The sequence below is a fragment of the Parathielavia appendiculata genome, assembly GCF_033297405.1.
Source record: "Parathielavia appendiculata strain CBS 731.68 unplaced genomic scaffold N657scaffold_28, whole genome shotgun sequence".
Taxonomy (NCBI): domain Eukaryota; kingdom Fungi; phylum Ascomycota; class Sordariomycetes; order Sordariales; family Chaetomiaceae; genus Parathielavia; species Parathielavia appendiculata.
The window spans coordinates 1-16,639 of record NW_026944247.1 but is presented as its reverse complement, the minus strand read 5'-3'; the positions used below and the strand labels follow the sequence as shown (position 1 = coordinate 16,639).

General features: G+C 56.9%; 5 protein-coding genes across 5 annotated transcripts; 4 read left to right on the top strand and 1 right to left on the bottom strand.

The window, feature by feature from the left end:
- Nucleotides 1–450: 450 nt before the first annotated feature.
- Nucleotides 451–3,010, top strand: N657DRAFT_684508 (uncharacterized protein; the record flags this gene model as incomplete). The annotated part of the gene is made up of 2 exons (XM_062796687.1): nucleotides 451–673; nucleotides 723–3,010. The coding sequence occupies 2 exons, from the start codon at nucleotides 451–453 to the stop codon at nucleotides 3,008–3,010; spliced, it is 2,511 nt and encodes an 836-aa protein (XP_062643070.1).
- A 755-nt stretch (nucleotides 3,011–3,765) lies between these two features.
- N657DRAFT_684507 (cell differentiation protein rcd1) lies at nucleotides 3,766–5,043 on the top strand (the record flags this gene model as incomplete). The annotated part of the gene is made up of 4 exons (XM_062796686.1): nucleotides 3,766–4,126; nucleotides 4,203–4,358; nucleotides 4,423–4,798; nucleotides 4,863–5,043. The coding sequence occupies 4 exons, from the start codon at nucleotides 3,766–3,768 to the stop codon at nucleotides 5,041–5,043; spliced, it is 1,074 nt and encodes a 357-aa protein (XP_062643069.1).
- Nucleotides 5,044–7,292: 2,249 nt separating this feature from the next.
- On the top strand, nucleotides 7,293–9,678 carry N657DRAFT_581968 (Neutral/alkaline nonlysosomal ceramidase; the record flags this gene model as incomplete). Its single annotated transcript, XM_062789578.1, has 3 exons — nucleotides 7,293–7,919; nucleotides 7,973–8,503; nucleotides 8,560–9,678. 3 exons carry the CDS (start codon nucleotides 7,293–7,295, stop codon nucleotides 9,676–9,678), a joined length of 2,277 nt encoding a protein of 758 aa, XP_062643068.1.
- Nucleotides 9,679–9,935: 257 nt separating this feature from the next.
- Nucleotides 9,936–11,558, bottom strand: N657DRAFT_659060 (carbohydrate esterase family 9 protein; the record flags this gene model as incomplete). Its single annotated transcript, XM_062794950.1, has 3 exons — nucleotides 9,936–10,221; nucleotides 10,386–11,122; nucleotides 11,175–11,558. 3 exons carry the CDS (start codon nucleotides 11,556–11,558, stop codon nucleotides 9,936–9,938), a joined length of 1,407 nt encoding a protein of 468 aa, XP_062643067.1.
- Nucleotides 11,559–12,724: 1,166 nt separating this feature from the next.
- N657DRAFT_684504 (glycoside hydrolase family 3 protein) lies at nucleotides 12,725–15,865 on the top strand (the record flags this gene model as incomplete). Its single annotated transcript, XM_062796685.1, has 5 exons — nucleotides 12,725–12,765; nucleotides 12,956–13,074; nucleotides 13,130–14,401; nucleotides 14,455–15,788; nucleotides 15,848–15,865. 5 exons carry the CDS (start codon nucleotides 12,725–12,727, stop codon nucleotides 15,863–15,865), a joined length of 2,784 nt encoding a protein of 927 aa, XP_062643066.1.
- Nucleotides 15,866–16,639: the final 774 nt, after the last annotated feature.

Sequence of the window (16,639 nt, the reverse complement as noted above, 5' to 3'; positions counted from 1 at the left end):
GGCTCCATCGTCGGGCCTCCGTCCCGAACGTTGGCCCGTTCCCTCAGCTCAGCTGAGTGAAACCCCCCCAACCACCATGCCAGTTTCTCAACTTTGATATCGCCCATACTCGCCAGCCTGAACGGGCCGCAAGTCCAGGTCAAGTGGCTTCAACATCGAACCTCGTCTCACGCAAGTGCCGTGGAGTAAGTTGGGCATCATGGTTGACCGTTGCTGTCTGGGCTGGTTTAAGGTTGGAAGATGGCCCCCCGTCTGCTTCTCTCAGGAATCTCTTGTTCATCTCTGGCCCGTTCAAAGTTCAAGTAGCATTTTAGACGAAGCCTAATTCCTCATGCTAGTCCATCACTCTTGTCCTATAGACGTGATCGACAAGAAACTGCATGTTCTTTTCTCGGACCGGGCCACAACCCCTATCACATACTTTCCTGCCATTGACCTAGCGGTCCCAAGATGCGCACTTTTCCTCTCCTGCCGCCTTCGCTGGTGGCCTTACTCACTACATCTCTTCTTTCCAGCAATGCAGAAGCGAGGAGAATCCTCTGGAGCAAGAAGTCGTTGGTAGGCTCGGGTTCCGATCCCAGCTCGGTGGGTAACTACGCCGCCGGCAACAATCTGATGTTGAAGATGGGAAACTTCAGCTTTGACACTCCTGGCGCCCAATGTTCTTGGGACGGTAAGTACAGTCGCAGCACCACAGGATAACAGAGCTAACCAAGCACTAGACGTCTCGGAGCCCATCATCATCTTTCCGCAAGCAGAAGGCAATCGGACATACATTGCCCTGGGCATGCAGCTTTCCATTAACCTCACCTCCCTCGATCCTCTCACCATCATGTCAGCGTCCAAGCTCTACGTCTCATACATCCAGTCGGGCCTGCGCGTACGATCGGCCGACAACCCAATGCTGATCTCTGACGTCAACCCGCTCGTGCCATTTCAGATGTCAGGCCCGAGTAATAACCAGCCGGTAGTGCTCGTCACGCTGCTCTATGTACAACCGCACCCGCTGGTCATCGACGACAAATTCAACTTGGCCTTCACAGGGATAGCTTCGGACGCTTCCCAGCGTCAAAATTTCCAGTTTGATGACTTCTGCCAAAGCGCAGCAATCACCAGTCTGCAAGCCTCCACTTGGGTGGTCATCAACGATACCACCAACGGAGAAGTCAGTGGTGGACGAGGTGGTGTAGGAGGGGGAGGGGGAGGGGTTTCAACACCAGGCCTACTACCAACTCCAACCCCAAAACCCACTCCGCTACCCGGCAACGGAACAGTGGGAGGAGTCGGCGGTGGGACAGGCGGCAGCGGCCAGCGCGTCACCACCATCTTGACCACCGACGCGAACGGCGCGCCGCTTGCCATCACGTCCACGCTATCCGGCAGCTCAGGCGGCGGCGGAGGAAGCGGAGCCGGAGGCGGACAGGCCGATGGGACCACCATCAGCGCGACCAACGCCGCCGGCCAACCCACACTCATCACCTCAACCCTTACTCCTGGCAGCGGTGCCGGGTCTGGCGGCGTAGGAGGCGCGTCGGTAACCCTCATCAACACCATTGATGCCGCCGGCTTGCCCACAGTGATCACGTCAACCCTCGCTTCCGGCGGCAGTGGCGCCGGCAGCGGTGCCGCCAACGGAGGCGGCTCTCAACCAGCCGTCACGACAATCTCCACGACCGACGCAAACGGCAACCCCATCTTGATAACTTCCGCCCTCCCTCCGGGCGCTGGTTCTGGTTCTGAGACTCCAATCACTCCCGGCGGAACCCCAACAATAATTACCACCACCGATGCTTTCGGCTCCCCAATAGCGATTGTCACCACCCTCCCGGCCGGCGTGTCCCCACTGCCGGGCGCGGGCAGCGGCAATGCAGGAAGGAACGTTACAACACCAATAGCCACACCTCGTCCTGGCGGCAGCAAGCCGGTGGCGACCATCATCCAAGAAGTGACGGTCACCATCTCCGAGAACCCGTCCAGCGTGTTTACTTCTACCATCACCTTTGTGTCGACCATCTTGGCGCCTGCGTCGAGCGAGTGCGGGGTTGGCGGTATTGGTGCTGGTACGGGCGCGACGGTCACGGCCACGGTGACGGTGGATCTCAACGGTGTACCGGTCGGCACGACGTTACCTTTGGGGTCAGGGTCGGGATCCGGAGCGTCCGGGGGCAGTCAAGGCGGTGATGGTGGTGGAGGAGGAAAGGGAGGGGGCAGTGGTGATGCTACTCCTAGTCCCACGCCTAATCCTTCTCTGGGTGTGGGGGGTGGTTCCGGTGGTGGAACAAGGACGGGTGCTACTGGGGGAGGTGCTGGTGCTGGCGGGGGCAGGGGAGGGGCGAGTGGGACGGCAACTGCAACTCCCGGCCCTGGAGGATCACAGGGAGGTGGGACCGGTGGTTCAGGAGGAGGCAGTGGGAAGGCTACTCCGACTTCCGGCTCTGGGGGCTTACAAGGGAATGGAGGTGAGGGTGGCTCTGGTACTGGTTCTGGCGGTGGAGGTTCCAATGGTGATGGAGGTTCCGGTGGCCATGGTGGGGCCGGTGGTGAAGGGGAATCAAATGGTGGAACAGGCGGCTGCACTGGGTCTGGAGATAACACTGGAGGGGGTTGTTCGGGCGGCGGCTCTGGCGGCAACGGTTCAAAAACCGGAAGCGGAGCCAACACGCCCTCCCCGACGCCGACTCCCACACCAGGTGATGGCCCCTGCGGCCTCTGCGGCGGTCGCATTGGAACGAGTCCGATCACGCCTGGCACGCCGACTGCAACTGGTTCTAGGGAGCCAAGCGAGACTCTCACCAAGCTGACGGTCATCTACCCCATCCCGTCTTGCGAAGCATGCTCAAAGAACGGCGCCAAGACTGACTCCGCGGCGCTTGGAACGGCTACACCAGGGAGTCTGGCGGCGGTCTCCCATCCCGTTGTCGAGGCTGGAGCGGTCAAGGATAATCCGCCCGGAGTACTCCCAGCTCTGCTGCTTGGTGGTGTAGCATTCATTTTCATTGTTTTCTTGTGATAGACAAAAAGGCAATGGCAGGGAAAGATATCCGGAGTGAGCTGAGGGGTTCTGGAGTTACATAGATAAGCGACTTGGTTTAATGTTTCTGTTTCAATCAACCTTAACTAGTCGTATTCCTCAGTTTTGTGCAGCCTGCGGTCTCAATATGACTTCTGTTTGTTGTTCTGAAGCCTTTAAGCTGGGCGAGAACCCTCCGGAACACTTACGCTTCTTGAAGTCCAGTTCTCGGTCGTGCACTGATAGTTCAGCGGCCAGCCTACAGGTCGCTGCAAATACACGACGGAAAATAGGGTTGGGGTTAATTAGCCGATTGGTCTATTGGCCAGACTACGGATTAGGTTGTTGTTGAAAGAACCCACTCGAACTGAACCCCACCGCCGCTTGTGCACGACCGCCGAAAACCGCTATCCACCATTCACCATTCACCTGCGGCTCTGCGTCTTCAACTTCCGACCAGAAACATCGCCGACTGCAGATTTCCACCCCCGTCCCCGCGCCGGCCTCCCTAGTTCTCACACGCTGCGAGCATACCCGGCCTGTGGACCCGCTTGTTAGCCTATACCTACGGACATTCATATCTTTCCGCTCATGACGCGCAGCCCAAGACTGCCGCATTGTCACAACTTTAGTTCCGGACGACGGATCACCGCATCGACGCCCAACGCACTCCAGGTCTTAGTTCCGACTGCGATTGCGCCTGCGCTACAATTTTCAATCCACCGTCATACCAACAACAACAACCCGCAGACAAGATGATGTCCAATCCGCACGTCTATGGTCACCATCAGTATCCCCAGGCCGATCCAGCCTGGATGCACCAGCAGACGTCACACCAGCACCACGCCCAGGCTGCGGCCGCCGCTGCCAACGTCGCCCAGCAGCAGCACTACAACCGCATTGCCACCGCCCACAACACTGTCGGCGCCCTGGCCCAGGCTCAGGCCCATCCCCAAGAAAGCAGCCTCGAGTCGTCCGTGTCAGAGGACAACCGCCGTACTCTTCAGTACATCGCCGACCTGTTGAACGAGAACACACGCGAGGGTGCCTTGTTGGAGCTCAGCAAGAAGCGAGAGCAGGTTCCCGAGCTTGCCCTCATTTTGTGGCACTCGTTCGGTATGACGTGTTCCCTTTCTGCCCCGTGACACAGCTCTCTGATAGGGCATGTGTGGGCTAATCGGATTTGTTGTAGGCGTCATGACATCGTTGCTGCAAGAGATCATCAGCGTCTACAATCTCTTGAGTCCGTCACAGCTTACCGCAGCCGCTTCGAACAGAGTCTGCAATGCGCTGGCGCTTCTTCAGTGTGTCGCGTCGCACAATGAGACTCGCACGTTGTTTCTGACTGGTAAGTGTGCTTTTCTCGAGAGGCATTGATCACGCTAGTCTTTGATCCGCTGACAACCTCGCAGCGCATATCCCCCTGTACCTCTATCCCTTCTTGAACACGACGTCTAAGTCGCGGCCGTTCGAGTACCTCCGGCTCACTTCGCTCGGGGTTATTGGGGCGCTCGTCAAGAACGACTCGTCAGAGGTTATCAACTTTCTCCTCACCACCGAAATCATCCCGCTGTGTCTCCGCATCATGGAGACGGGCTCCGAACTCAGCAAGACCGTCGCCATCTTCATCGTCCAAAAAATCCTGCTCGATGATAATGGTCTCAACTACATCTGCGCCACCTATGAGCGGTTCTATGCCGTTGGTACGGTTTTGAGTAACATGGTCGCTCAATTGGTGGAGCAACAGACCGCCAGACTGCTTAAGCATGTAGTCAGGTGCTTCTTGAGGTAAGACTCGCTCCTCTCCCCTCCTCTTGGCCAACTCCACCGCTAACCTGAGCTCTGTGTATAGGCTCAGCGACAATGCCCGTGCGCGCGAAGCACTCAGGCAATGCCTGCCTCAGCCACTACGCGACCAAACCTTCGCGGCCGTCTTGCGCGACGACGCCGCGACGAAGCGCTGCCTTGCCCAGCTTCTCATCAACCTATCCGAGAACGCCATGGAGCCCACCGTTGGCCAGCTTGGACTTTAGGACATGCCACCAGAACGGCCACGAAGTGCGCTTGCAGCGGCGGATCATGGCATAACAAGTCATACCGGTGACGCCACCCTACCGAGACCCCGACTAAGTGCGCCTGCAAAGGCGGACCATGCCACTAATGACACTACCAGTGCCGAGACCGGATTAGGTCACACTCCGGGCTTTACTTTTCCGCTACTTTTGCTGAGGTGCTGCTGCATCCGGAATGTCTTCTCTTGTCGTCCGAATGGACATCAGACTTTCTGTGTTGAGAATTATCATCGTTTCCTTCCCCTGTATGGATATCAGACTCCTCTGCCTCGGCATTGAGGGAGCGGGCCCTACTATTATATTGTGGATCGACATGGGGCCATGATGAGCTGGATGGACGTGCTGTGGATGATTAGGGTAGGAAAATGGGGTCCTCTATGCTCGGAGAACGAAATGGAGATGGGAAAAGCCTTATCATGTTTATAAAAGAGGGGGATACTCACATTGCAAGCGACCGGGACGGTGGGCGTTATAGGGCGTTTTTTTTAGAAGAAGGGGGGAGGGGGGAGGGGCCGGAAAGATCTGCACACACCATCTCTTCCTTCCTCTTCCTTTCCCTTCTTCTGTTTCCCACCGGGCTTATTCTTTTGGTGTTTTCTGAGAGCAGTGTGAAAGGGAGTTCTTTACGGGTGCATGGGACCTTGCATAGCAAAAGGGTGGGCGGGTTGCTTTTGTCCGTTAATTTTCTTCGTGTCTGCGCCTTGTTTGGGCAGGCCTCTGGAGGGAACGCGAGAGCGAGAGCGGGAATGTTTATACCCCCTGGTCTCTTGTGGTGTGTTGTTGTGATGGAGGTTGGCGGCGGGTGTCTGTGGGGGCGGAGAGGGATGTTTGTACGATGTACGGATCCGTAGGCATACCGGTATAGCACGTATAGTAGACTATGGGCTAGCGTGGGTAGTCAATAGGACTGAGATACCCATATAGGTGAGCTAGGTTCGATAGGTGCTCGTTTCTGATATATCAACGGAAGCTACTATGATGAGAGAACTCAAAGGACTCCATTTGCGTTGCTTCCCCGTTATGGCTTCCATTGCCAATAATCTGGCCTTGGAAATAGCTATACCGTCCACCCTTGAAATCCTTGTTAGCGCCTGACTTAGACGACCGGGTCTTTCGAGAACTCCCAACTCAACGCTACAACGACCGATTTTCTGTGCAACAAGAACTATGTTCAAAAAATTTGCCCTATGCTCGAATTTTCTGATTGAAAGTGAGTAGATGGCTGTTGAAGGGAAGAAGGTCTTGAAATTGTAGTTGGGACCTCTGTCTGTTGAACCGCACTAACAATCATTCAAGGGTTGAATTGTAACTTTCCGAGCAGTTCAAGTGGCGTATGGCCAAGCTTCAACGAAGTCGCTGTGGCGCCAGGGCATCCAATGGGGGTATCTGGCGATCTTCGCATCTGTGGCAACGTCATTCACTTTGTGGTGCACAGAAGCCAAGCGTGCCATTCTCCCGGTTCGAAGAAAGGGGCGCCGCAATTTCGACATTTTATCAGGCCCAATGACTGCCTCGATGCTTGGGTATCTCGCCTCGGCGTGGAATCACAGGCACACACACAGCAAGCCATTATAATGATTCTCAAGCGAAAAGGGCTGAACGCGATCTCATTGGCTTGACCAGCATGTTGTCTAGAGCGGTGCATATGCGGCGTGCGGCCTGATCCGCGGTGGCGGCCACTCCAAGAGGATGCCACCCCGGAGCATGCCCGGTATCAAGCTTAGCTCGCCGCTGCCGGCATCAAGAACAGTGATGAGCGAGTCGGATGGCTTGACAAAGGCCTGCGCACGCGACTTGGCAAGTTACCTGTTTCCATTTCAGATGGTTCCGGGAAAGTGCGGCTTGCTGCCCTGCTCAGGTGGCCCAAGTCAGGTTACATCCCGTCTGTCATATTGGGAAGGCGCCCCCTCGGTCATGACCACCACCCTCCTGCCCGTTTCCAAGTCGCCTCCAAGCTTGCTGCTGCCGGCATGCCTTGGGCAACCCGTGCTACGGTACTCCTCGTACTCCTCGCTCTGGACTCCGACGCTGCGGAAGAATTCCTGGCCGACCAAGATAACAACGAGCACGATCCGGTGACACAAAGGACCGAAAAGGGCCCCTCATCCCAATCCTGGGACATATAAGTGCGCTTCACTCAAGCGAATTATTCTTCATCCGGCTTTACCGTTCTCCAACTATCCCGCAGCCAAGCGGCCTGACTGGCCAACATGTCGTTCCAATCTGGTCGCTGGGCGGTGCCGACTCCAACGCGGGCTCTCGCTGCTGTGTCGCTCATCGTACTCTCTCTCCTGGCTTTGGCTCAGCTCCAGGTCGGCCCAAACAAGAGCAGGTATGCTGCCAGATCCGAGAACCTCGAACAAGCGGACAAACCCTTCCTTTCCAAGGCCCGAGCCACCACAGCTGGCGACAAATACCTCATCGGCGTGGGCAAAGCCGACATCACAGGTCCGGTGGTCGAGATCAACTTTGCCGGCTATGCCAACCTCGAGCAGGTTGGCTCGGGCTTGCGCCAGCGCATCTATGCTCGTTCCTTCATCATCGGGGAAGTCAGCACCAATAATCGCTTCGTCTATGTTGTTCTCGATACCCAGTCGGGAGACACCGCAGTTCGAAACGGCATTCTGGAGGGTCTGGCATCCTTGGGATCTGGCTATGCCATGTACGGGCGGGCGAATGTCGCTGTGACGGGCACCCACTCCCACAGCGGACCAGGGGGCTGGTTCAACTACCTCCTGCCGCAGCTCACGAGCCTGGGCTTCGACCGTCAAGGTTATCAAGCCATCGTCGACGGTGCAGTTTTGTCCATCAAGAGAGCGCACGAGTCTCTCCAGGAGGTCCGACATACCATCATTGATGCGGTTAAAAGGTTGCTTACTGACCGTCCCAGGGCTATCTCGACTTTGGCACCACCCGTGTCTCGGATGCCAACGTCAACCGAAGCCCGTCCGCGTACCTCGCCAATCCCGAATCCGAGAGAGCGCAGTATACAGACGATGTCGATAAAACCTTGACGCTGCTGCGCTTCAAGAGAGCATCTGATGGCAAGAACATTGGTGTTCTGACCTGGTTTGCCGTCCACCCTACCTCCATGCAAGGCAACAACACCCATGTCACTGGCGACAACAAGGGTCTGGCGGCCTATCTGTTTGAGCAATCCGTTAAGGGCGACGACCGGGCTGCTGACGGCTTCGTTGCCGGCTTCTCGCAGGCTAACGTGGGGGACACTAGCCCAAACGTCTTGGGTGCCTGGTGTGAGGACGGGTCTGGCCAGATGTGCGACTTTTATACGAGCACCTGTTCGGATGGCACAGCTCAGTCATGCTACGGCAGAGGCCCCATGTTCCATAAGTTGGACCTTGGCGTCTCCAGCTGCGCTGTGATCGCCCAAAGGCAATTCTCTGGGGCTAAGGAGATTTATGTGAGATTAATTCTGGCTTTTAGATTGCGGCTGTGATGGACTGACTCGTCTTGTAGGACTCGTTAGATTCCACATCGACAGCCGTTGTCGGACCTACTGTTCGCTCATTCCATTACTTCCAGGACATGCAGTACTACACATTTCCCCTGGATAATGGCACCATTGTGCAAACCTGCCCGGCTGCTCTAGGACACTCATTCGCCGCCGGAACCACAGACTGGCCCGGCCTATTCGACTTCACCCAGGGTGATAGCGGAGCCCCGGATAACCCGCTCTGGTCGGTCGTGGGAGGCTTTCTCCGCGTTCCCAGCCCTGAGCAGAAGAATTGCCAGGAACCAAAACCAATCCTCCTTGATGTTGGCGAGATGAGTCTTCCCTACGCCTGGTCGCCCAACATTGTCGATGTTCAGTCCCTCCGCGTTGGGCAGTTCATCGTCATCGTATCCCCATCTGAAGCGTCCACTATGGCTGGCCGGCGCTGGCGCAATGCTGTGAAGGCTGCCGCGTTCGACTCGGGCTTGGCCGGGGATCACGAACCGTTCGTCATCCTCGGCGGCCCTGCAAACACGTACGCCCATTATGTGACCACGCCCGAGGAGTATGCCGTCCAGCGGTACGAAGGCGCGAGCACACTCTACGGCCAGTGGGAGCTTCCGGCCTACATTAACCTGACCCTGCGCGCCTTACCCTTTCTCGCCCCGACCGCGTCCGGCAGCCCGCCGCCCGGCCCCTCGCCTCCGGACAACCGTGAGAGGAGCCTCAGCTTCATCACGGGTGTCGTCCAGGACAACGCGCCTCCGGGAACTAGCTTCGGCTCCGTCAAAACCCAACCCGCGAACTCCTACTCGCGCGGCGCCATCGTCACCGCCACCTTTGTCGGCGCCAACCCGCGGAACAACCTCCGCCTGGAGGGTACGTTTGCGGCCGTCGAGAAATTGGGCAGCGAGGGCAACACGTGGACGCAGGTGCTGAGCGACGCCGATTGGCGGCTCGTGTACAGCTGGAAGAGGGCCAATTTCCTGCTGGGCTACAGCGAGGTGACCATCAGCTGGGAGACGGACCAGCAGCTGGACGCTGCGGGGACGTATCGACTCAAGTACTATGGTGACGCGAAGCCTCTGATTGGAAATATCAGGGCGTTTACGGGGACGACGAACTCCTTTACTCTGTCATGAACAGAGGTTGGCTGTGATGATATGAAGTTTCTCTAATTTGTGATGATCTTTGACTGTCGATAGTGATCGTCTCTGGAATAACTATGATTGTCGTTCAAGTCAACGAAGACCAAAACCTCGGCTCCTCAGTGAGAAGTACCTAGTCTAGTCGGTATGCCATGGTATCCTGCACCGCCGCGGAGGATCTCCTGTTCTGCTCATACTACTGTGTAGGATAAGCCCTGCCCAACCCTACAGTCTGATTCCCACCTCAGAGCTCACTCCCTTAAAGAACTCTTCCTACCGTTTTCGTGTCCCTTCTCGAAAATCTTCACGCCAAACTTCCAAACCTCGTCAACGACTAGCTCCCGCCTACCTCCATCGTCGCTGACTGTTTCGGACAGAACCACGAGGTCGGCGTCAGCGCCGGCGTCCAGGGTGCCTTTAATTCCTTGCGCGCCCAACATGGTGGCTGGGGTGGCGGTTACTGTCTTGAGGGCTTGGGGGATGGTGGCGCCAGACCAGTTGAGGAAGTTGTTGATGCATTCGATTAGGGTGGTTGAGCTTTGGTTTGTTTATTGATGTCAGCTTGGGAACCGTACGAAGAGGATTTCGGGAATAGGGGGTGGTGGTTGGGTTGGCAGGGGTAGGCGGAGGTATAAAGGGAGTAGGGGCACAAGTGGAAGAGACACCAGTCAACAATGAAAGAAAACGGCAGAGTAGCTTACCTGCCCGCGATAACTCCGGTGCCCTCCAACTCCAGCACGCCGCCCTTCTTGACGATAAAATGCTCGCCCTCCCCGTTCGTCCACGGGTACCGCCCGTCGGGCAGACCCACCATGTGCATGGCGTCCGTCACCAAGATCAGACCCGCCGGGTGCGCGTGCCAGGCGATCTTGACGGTGGCCGGGTGCAGGTGGATGCCGTCCGCGATCAAGCCGAAATACGGCCTACTTGTCGTCTCGGTCACACCCAGCACGCCAAAGATGCCCGGGTTCCGGTGGTGCAACGGCCGCATGGCGTTGAACAGGTGCGTGATCATGGTCGCGCCGGCGGACACGGCCGTCGAGGCTTCTTCGTAGGTGGCTTCGGAGTGGCCGATGGAGACGATGATGCCACGGGCGGTGAGTTCGGGGATGAGGGAGGTCATGGCGCCGAGCTCGGGGGCGACGGTGATCTTTTTGATCGGAATGTCACTGCTCGTAATCGGTGAGGAGGAGGAGAGACTTGTGTCGTCACTAACGCTGGACGGGGACTGGGACCCCGAGAAGGAGGGCGGGGTGATGTTGGCGGCGCCGTACATGTCTTCCAGGTCAGAAAAGGATGAGGCGACACGCATGATGGAGGTGTTGTGGATGCCGTTTTTGGTTGGGTTCAAGAACGGGCCTTCGACATGGGCTCCGAGGGATTCGGCGCCGTCATGGGCACGGCGGGAGGCACCGGAGGGCCCCAGATAGGGGAGGACCTGGGCAGGAGGTAAGCCGTGGGGTCCATCGACGAACACAAGTTAAACTGACCTTCTTGTAGAGATTGCTCTTCTGGCTTGTCACGGTGGGAAGGTATGAAGTTACACCAGTCTGGGCCAGCTTTTTGTTCAGATCCCGCAGCTGTTTCCCGTACTGAGCCATGTCTTCAGTAACGGTGGAAAAGTTGAAGCCATAGGCCCCATTCAGCTGACACTCGATAAAGCCCGGCGACACGATGCGACCGCCGAGGTCAATGACCTCGTCCGGCATGATGAGTTCTTCGTAGAAGGCCGACTGGCTGCGGATGATCTTGCCTGTGATTGAGCTCACCCAGGCGTCGTCCCATACCAGTTCATCGCCGCGGAGCAGGCGGCAGTTGGTCAGCTTGGTGATGCCATTACGGCGCGGGGATGCTGAGCGGACTGCGGTGGGCATTGTAAAGGATATATGGTGAAGTGATAGAACTGCTGTAATAAGGGGAGAGGTTCCCGTTCCAGGGGCTCTGTTGTTTAGGGAGCGGTAGGGCGTGAAGTTGCCCGGAGCGTTTAGTTGTGGACGCCATAGTATACCAGAAATTACGGATTTGGGGCGAAACCAATCCAGATATACCTAGGGTAAGATAGGCAGGAACCTACCTCTTCTCGGAGGTGACCATTGGCGCACTTGCCCCATACCCAGGTTAGATGCCGCGGTGTGCCACCAGTCGCGGGCCACTCACTCCTCCACCAACGCATAATGAACAGACTGGGTGCTACTAGCCATTCCTTGAGGCAACCTGGAAGGAGCAGGTGTGACCCGTGACTGAGGACCCTGTGCAGTCCATGAACGTCATCAGGCTCATGGCCAGTCCGTTTTCATCGAAGGCGCCCGTGGCCTCCGTCTGCCCGGCATTTGGTGGACAATAGTGGGTCCCAGTGTCTTTGACTCGACGAACGAGCCTTTCGAATCACCTTGAAAGGTGACTCAAGTTGCTATCGAGACGAAGGATGGGGTCAAGAGTCAAAGTGGCAGCGTTGCACTGCTGCACTGTGTTGCGAACTGTGGAAGACAGACGGCAGATGCAACAGACAAAAACGAGAAGCTTGGAGGATATTTGCAATCATGTCACGCTCATGGAGCCTCCGGGAGGAAAATTGCCAATCCGCTCTCTCGGGTCGTTCGTACTGTACTGTGTAGGTCCACAAAGATAGCGAATGTTCAGATTGTTGGAAAGTCTCTAGGAGCATTTGATGGTGGGTTGGAGCTCGAGTTTACGGGGAGATGTGGATGTAACGTTGCCGAGTCGGTGCTAACCAAATCCCTTCATGGTACCTGCCCAAAGAAGTTAGCATTTTATCTTTTGTGACTTCTCCAGCACTAACCAAGCTGAAGTCAGCTGCAACGTCGGGTGCGCACAACCACGATGACAACTGAAACCGAAACTGGGAGTGCTTCTCTGGGACTTTGTTCATGCGCCGCACCGGGTACGGTATGCGTGGCTGACATTCTTACTTTATGTTCCACGTTCTGTGGCGCATTCAAGGACCACTCGGCGAACCATTATCCCGTCGACCGCGTAAGAGTTGTCCCCGAACCCACCACTCCGATCCCGCACCTTCAACATGGACCCCGAATTGGACCCACTATGGCAGCATCTCGACTGGTATGTGTGTCTTCGTCTGTGTTGTTCTGAGCTTCCGAGTGCGTGGCTGTCGATCGCCGGTTGTAGAAGCCATCTCCGAGCCATGTGGCTGAGCTAACTGCCAGCTTTGGCGTTGCGGCCAATAATGGTCTGAGGAACAATAAATGATATACCTCATATCATGGCAAATTAATTGCTAACATGATGTCAGGGCCATTGGGCAGATGCTCATTATGGGATGGGATGGCACTGAAGTCACCCCCCAGATCCGTAACCTGATCGAGCAACACCACCTCGGCTCTATCTTGCTGACTGCAAAAAACCTCAAATGTTATCCACCTTGGCTGTAATCCCTAGCTCCATACAGATGCTGACTCAAGCGCAGCTGCCCAACAGACGGCAAGGCTCGTCCAGGAGCTGCAGACCATCGCCCACCGGGCAGGCCATCCTCAACCCTTGCTGATCGCCGTCGACCAGGAGAACGGCGGCGTCAATAGCCTTTACGATGAGGACTACATCTGTCAGTTTCCTAGTGCCATGGGCCAGGCTGCTGCCGGCAATGCCGAGCTCGCCTACAAGGTTGCCAAGGCGACGGCAACAGAAGTCTCAGCCGTCGGCGTGAACCTCATCCTGGGCCCGGTGCTGGATGTTTTGACCAACGCCCGCTATCAGCCGCTCGGTGTAAGGGCTACTGGCGATGACCCCCAGGAGGTGTCCCAATATGGCATCGCCGCCATGAATGGGTACAAAGACGCCGGGGTAGCCACCTGCGGCAAGCACTTCCCATCCTACGGCAACCTGGACTTTCTCGGCTCCAGTCTGGACATCCCCATCATCACCCAAACGCTCGAAGAACTCTCGCTCAGTTCTCTTGTCCCCTTCCGCAATGCCATCGCCACTGGCAAGCTGGACGCCATGTTCGTCGGTGGCTGCGGCATCACCAACCCCTCCATGAGTGTCAACCACGCCTGCTTGTCCGACCAGGTAGTCGATGACTTGCTGAGGAATGAACTCGGTTTCCAGGGCGTTGCCATCTCCGAGTGTCTCGAGATGGAAGGCCTCCGAAACGAAATTGGCGTCAAGACGGGCACGGTCATGGCTGTCGAGGCCGGCTGCGACCTCGTCATGCTCTGCCGTGCCTACGACGTACAACTCGAGGCCATCTCGGGACTCAAGCTAGGCGTGGAGAACGAGCTCCTCACCAAGGAGCGCATCTACACATCCCTCAAGAGGGTTCTGCGTCTGAAAAAGTCATGCACTTCGTGGCCCAAGGCGCTGAACCCGCCTGGAATCAACCTATTATCCAAGATTCACCCCAGTCATCTTGCGCTTTCTCTCAAGGCCTATGAGGACTCCATCTCCGTGATCAGAGACACCGAAAAGCTGCTTCCGCTGACGAACTCAATGCACCAGGAAGAGGAGCTGCTCCTATTGACTCCCCTGGTGAGGCCGCTGCCAGCATCGTCTATGAGCAAGGCGCTCGTGGAGGCCAAGAGCAAGTCCGATACGCCCACATTGCATGACAAATGGGCGCACCGGGACCAAAGGTCCATCATGAGTGGCGAGGGAGTGTTTAGGGAAATGGGGAGGTCTCTCGCCCGTGCTCGGCACGGCAAATTGCTCCATACTTCTTACACCGCCAACGGTGTGAGGCCAGGTCAGTTCCATTTCGCAATAAGCGCAATTCACACGCTAACCGTTTACTTCTAGTGCACGAAAATCTGATCAACCGGGCTTCCTGCATCATCATTGTGACGGCAGACGCCAACAGGAACCTGTACCAGGCGGGCTTCACCAAGCATGTCTCCATGATGTGCTCGATGTTGAGGGCAAGCGGGCAAAAGAAGTCGCTTATCGTCGTTGCGGTCAGCTCGCCCTACGACTTTGCCATGGACAAGTCGATCGGAACATACATCTGCACTTTTGATTTCACCGAGACAGCCATGGCTGCTCTGGTCCGGGCCCTGTGTGGCAAGTTCAAGCTACAGGGGACGCTGCCAGGCACGCTTCGGAAGAGCAGAAAGGTGCAGAAGTCCAGGCAACACTGGCTTGTCGAAGCCTACAACCGTGACCGGGACGCGGGAGGACTCGACGACCTCCTCCAGGCCTTAGCCCGGGCGAGTGCCCCAGCTCACCAATTCCTGCAGACGACCGGCGCGCACACGTTCGAGTTGTTCAACCCCAACATCGAGGAAGCCCACTTTGTGGTGCGCAACAGCAGCACCCAGGCCCTCTACGGCTTTTGCGCGACCTACTTTGTTCAAGGCACGGGCATCATCGGGGCCATCTTCGTTGACCCTTCCAAGCGCAATGTGTCCATTGGCAGGTCCCTACATCGCCGAGCCCTCCGAGGCCTCGCGCAGAAACGCGGAATCAAAAGGATTCAGCTCGGCATGTCCTTCCCGGGCGTTTTTCTCGGCATTCCGACCGACGACAACGCCAGCCTCAGACAGTGGTTCTCCAACGGCGGCTGGGACCTACAATTTCCCCGGCGACTCGCCAACATGAGCATCACCCCGCTCAGCAGCTGGAGCGCCCCCGAGGGCTTGCTACAGTGCATCCAGCGCGCCGGGATCAGCTTCGACCTGATCCACGGCCCGGACAACGCGGAGTCGGTACTCGCCCACGTCCGCACCCACGCCAACCCGGAGGTGTTCGAGCTGTACCGCTTCGCGCTGCAAGAGGTCAACAACAAGACGTGCGGCGTGGTCCGCGCCAAAGGCCACGCCGAGAGCCTGCTGGGAACCGTCATCATCTGTAGCCCCGGCAGTTCGCTAGCCGGGTTCATCCCCGCCTTGCACTCCCCACCGGCAGAGCCGGATGAGATGATTGGGGGCATCGTGGCGCCGGTCATGGTGCCGGCCACAGCCCAGGGGAGTTTGGTACTGCAGGGCCTGGCGCTCATGGGCTTGCGACAGAACAAGGCGCACAAGGCGGTCCGCAGCGTGCTGAGCTGGGTGCTGGACGAGGCGGTCGAGCCGATGCTGGCGATGGGGTTTGACGTGGTGCAGGCCTTTGAGGAGTTTACGAATTCGCCGGAAAATGTGAGTGCGCTACGTGGAGTGGGACAGTGAGGAAGTCGTGCTAACTCACGACTTGATAGTGGCAGGATTTGGCTTGAACCGAGACATGTGGAAGGTTGTTCAGCTCAGCGGTTTGCATTTAGGGAAATGTTGCGCAATGAGTCCTAGTATATTGAAGTTGTGGCTGACATAACTATCCAATTTATATCTATTTCATTGACCAGTTTGTATCTCAGCTTTGTTGTTGCGCATGTCTGATGCTGGCCCCTAATTTAATTCCACGACTATGCTCGGTTTGTAGCCATTCACATTTGCCATCCCCTCTTTTGACTCGAGAGCTTTTGACGACCTGACTCCCTCGGCACTATCCATACACAGCCTTGCCCTGGCTCTTCTGAACCAAAGCGACAGCTTCTCAATGTGCCAGCGGTTAGGGCTGGTGAAACCTGGATGCTCAAACAAGCTCGTTCAACAACTGGGTATCAGGGAGACCTTGGAACTTGAATGGTATTCTCGGCGTCTCCACTTGGCCGGGGAAGGTGGAGCGACCCCGCCCCAATTTGGAGCAGGGCCACGAGGGCCATCAAGCACCAGCGAAGGTTGCAGCGGAGTGTCCCAAAGCAGCAGGATGTGGGCAATCGGAAGCACTCCGTTTCATTGGCAGTTCCCATGCAGCTGCGGCAACCGGTTCCCGACAATGGAATGGCTTATCGATGGCGCGTGAAATGTCGCTGAAACGCGCCTTGCCGTTCCGGGTTTAGCTGCCCCACTTATCGCCCGCCAAATTTCGCCCGTGAAATCGCCTGGCAGCCGGGCGATAAGTGCGCGCGATAAGTTTATCCTTTTAGTCCACCACGCACCACCACCAACCC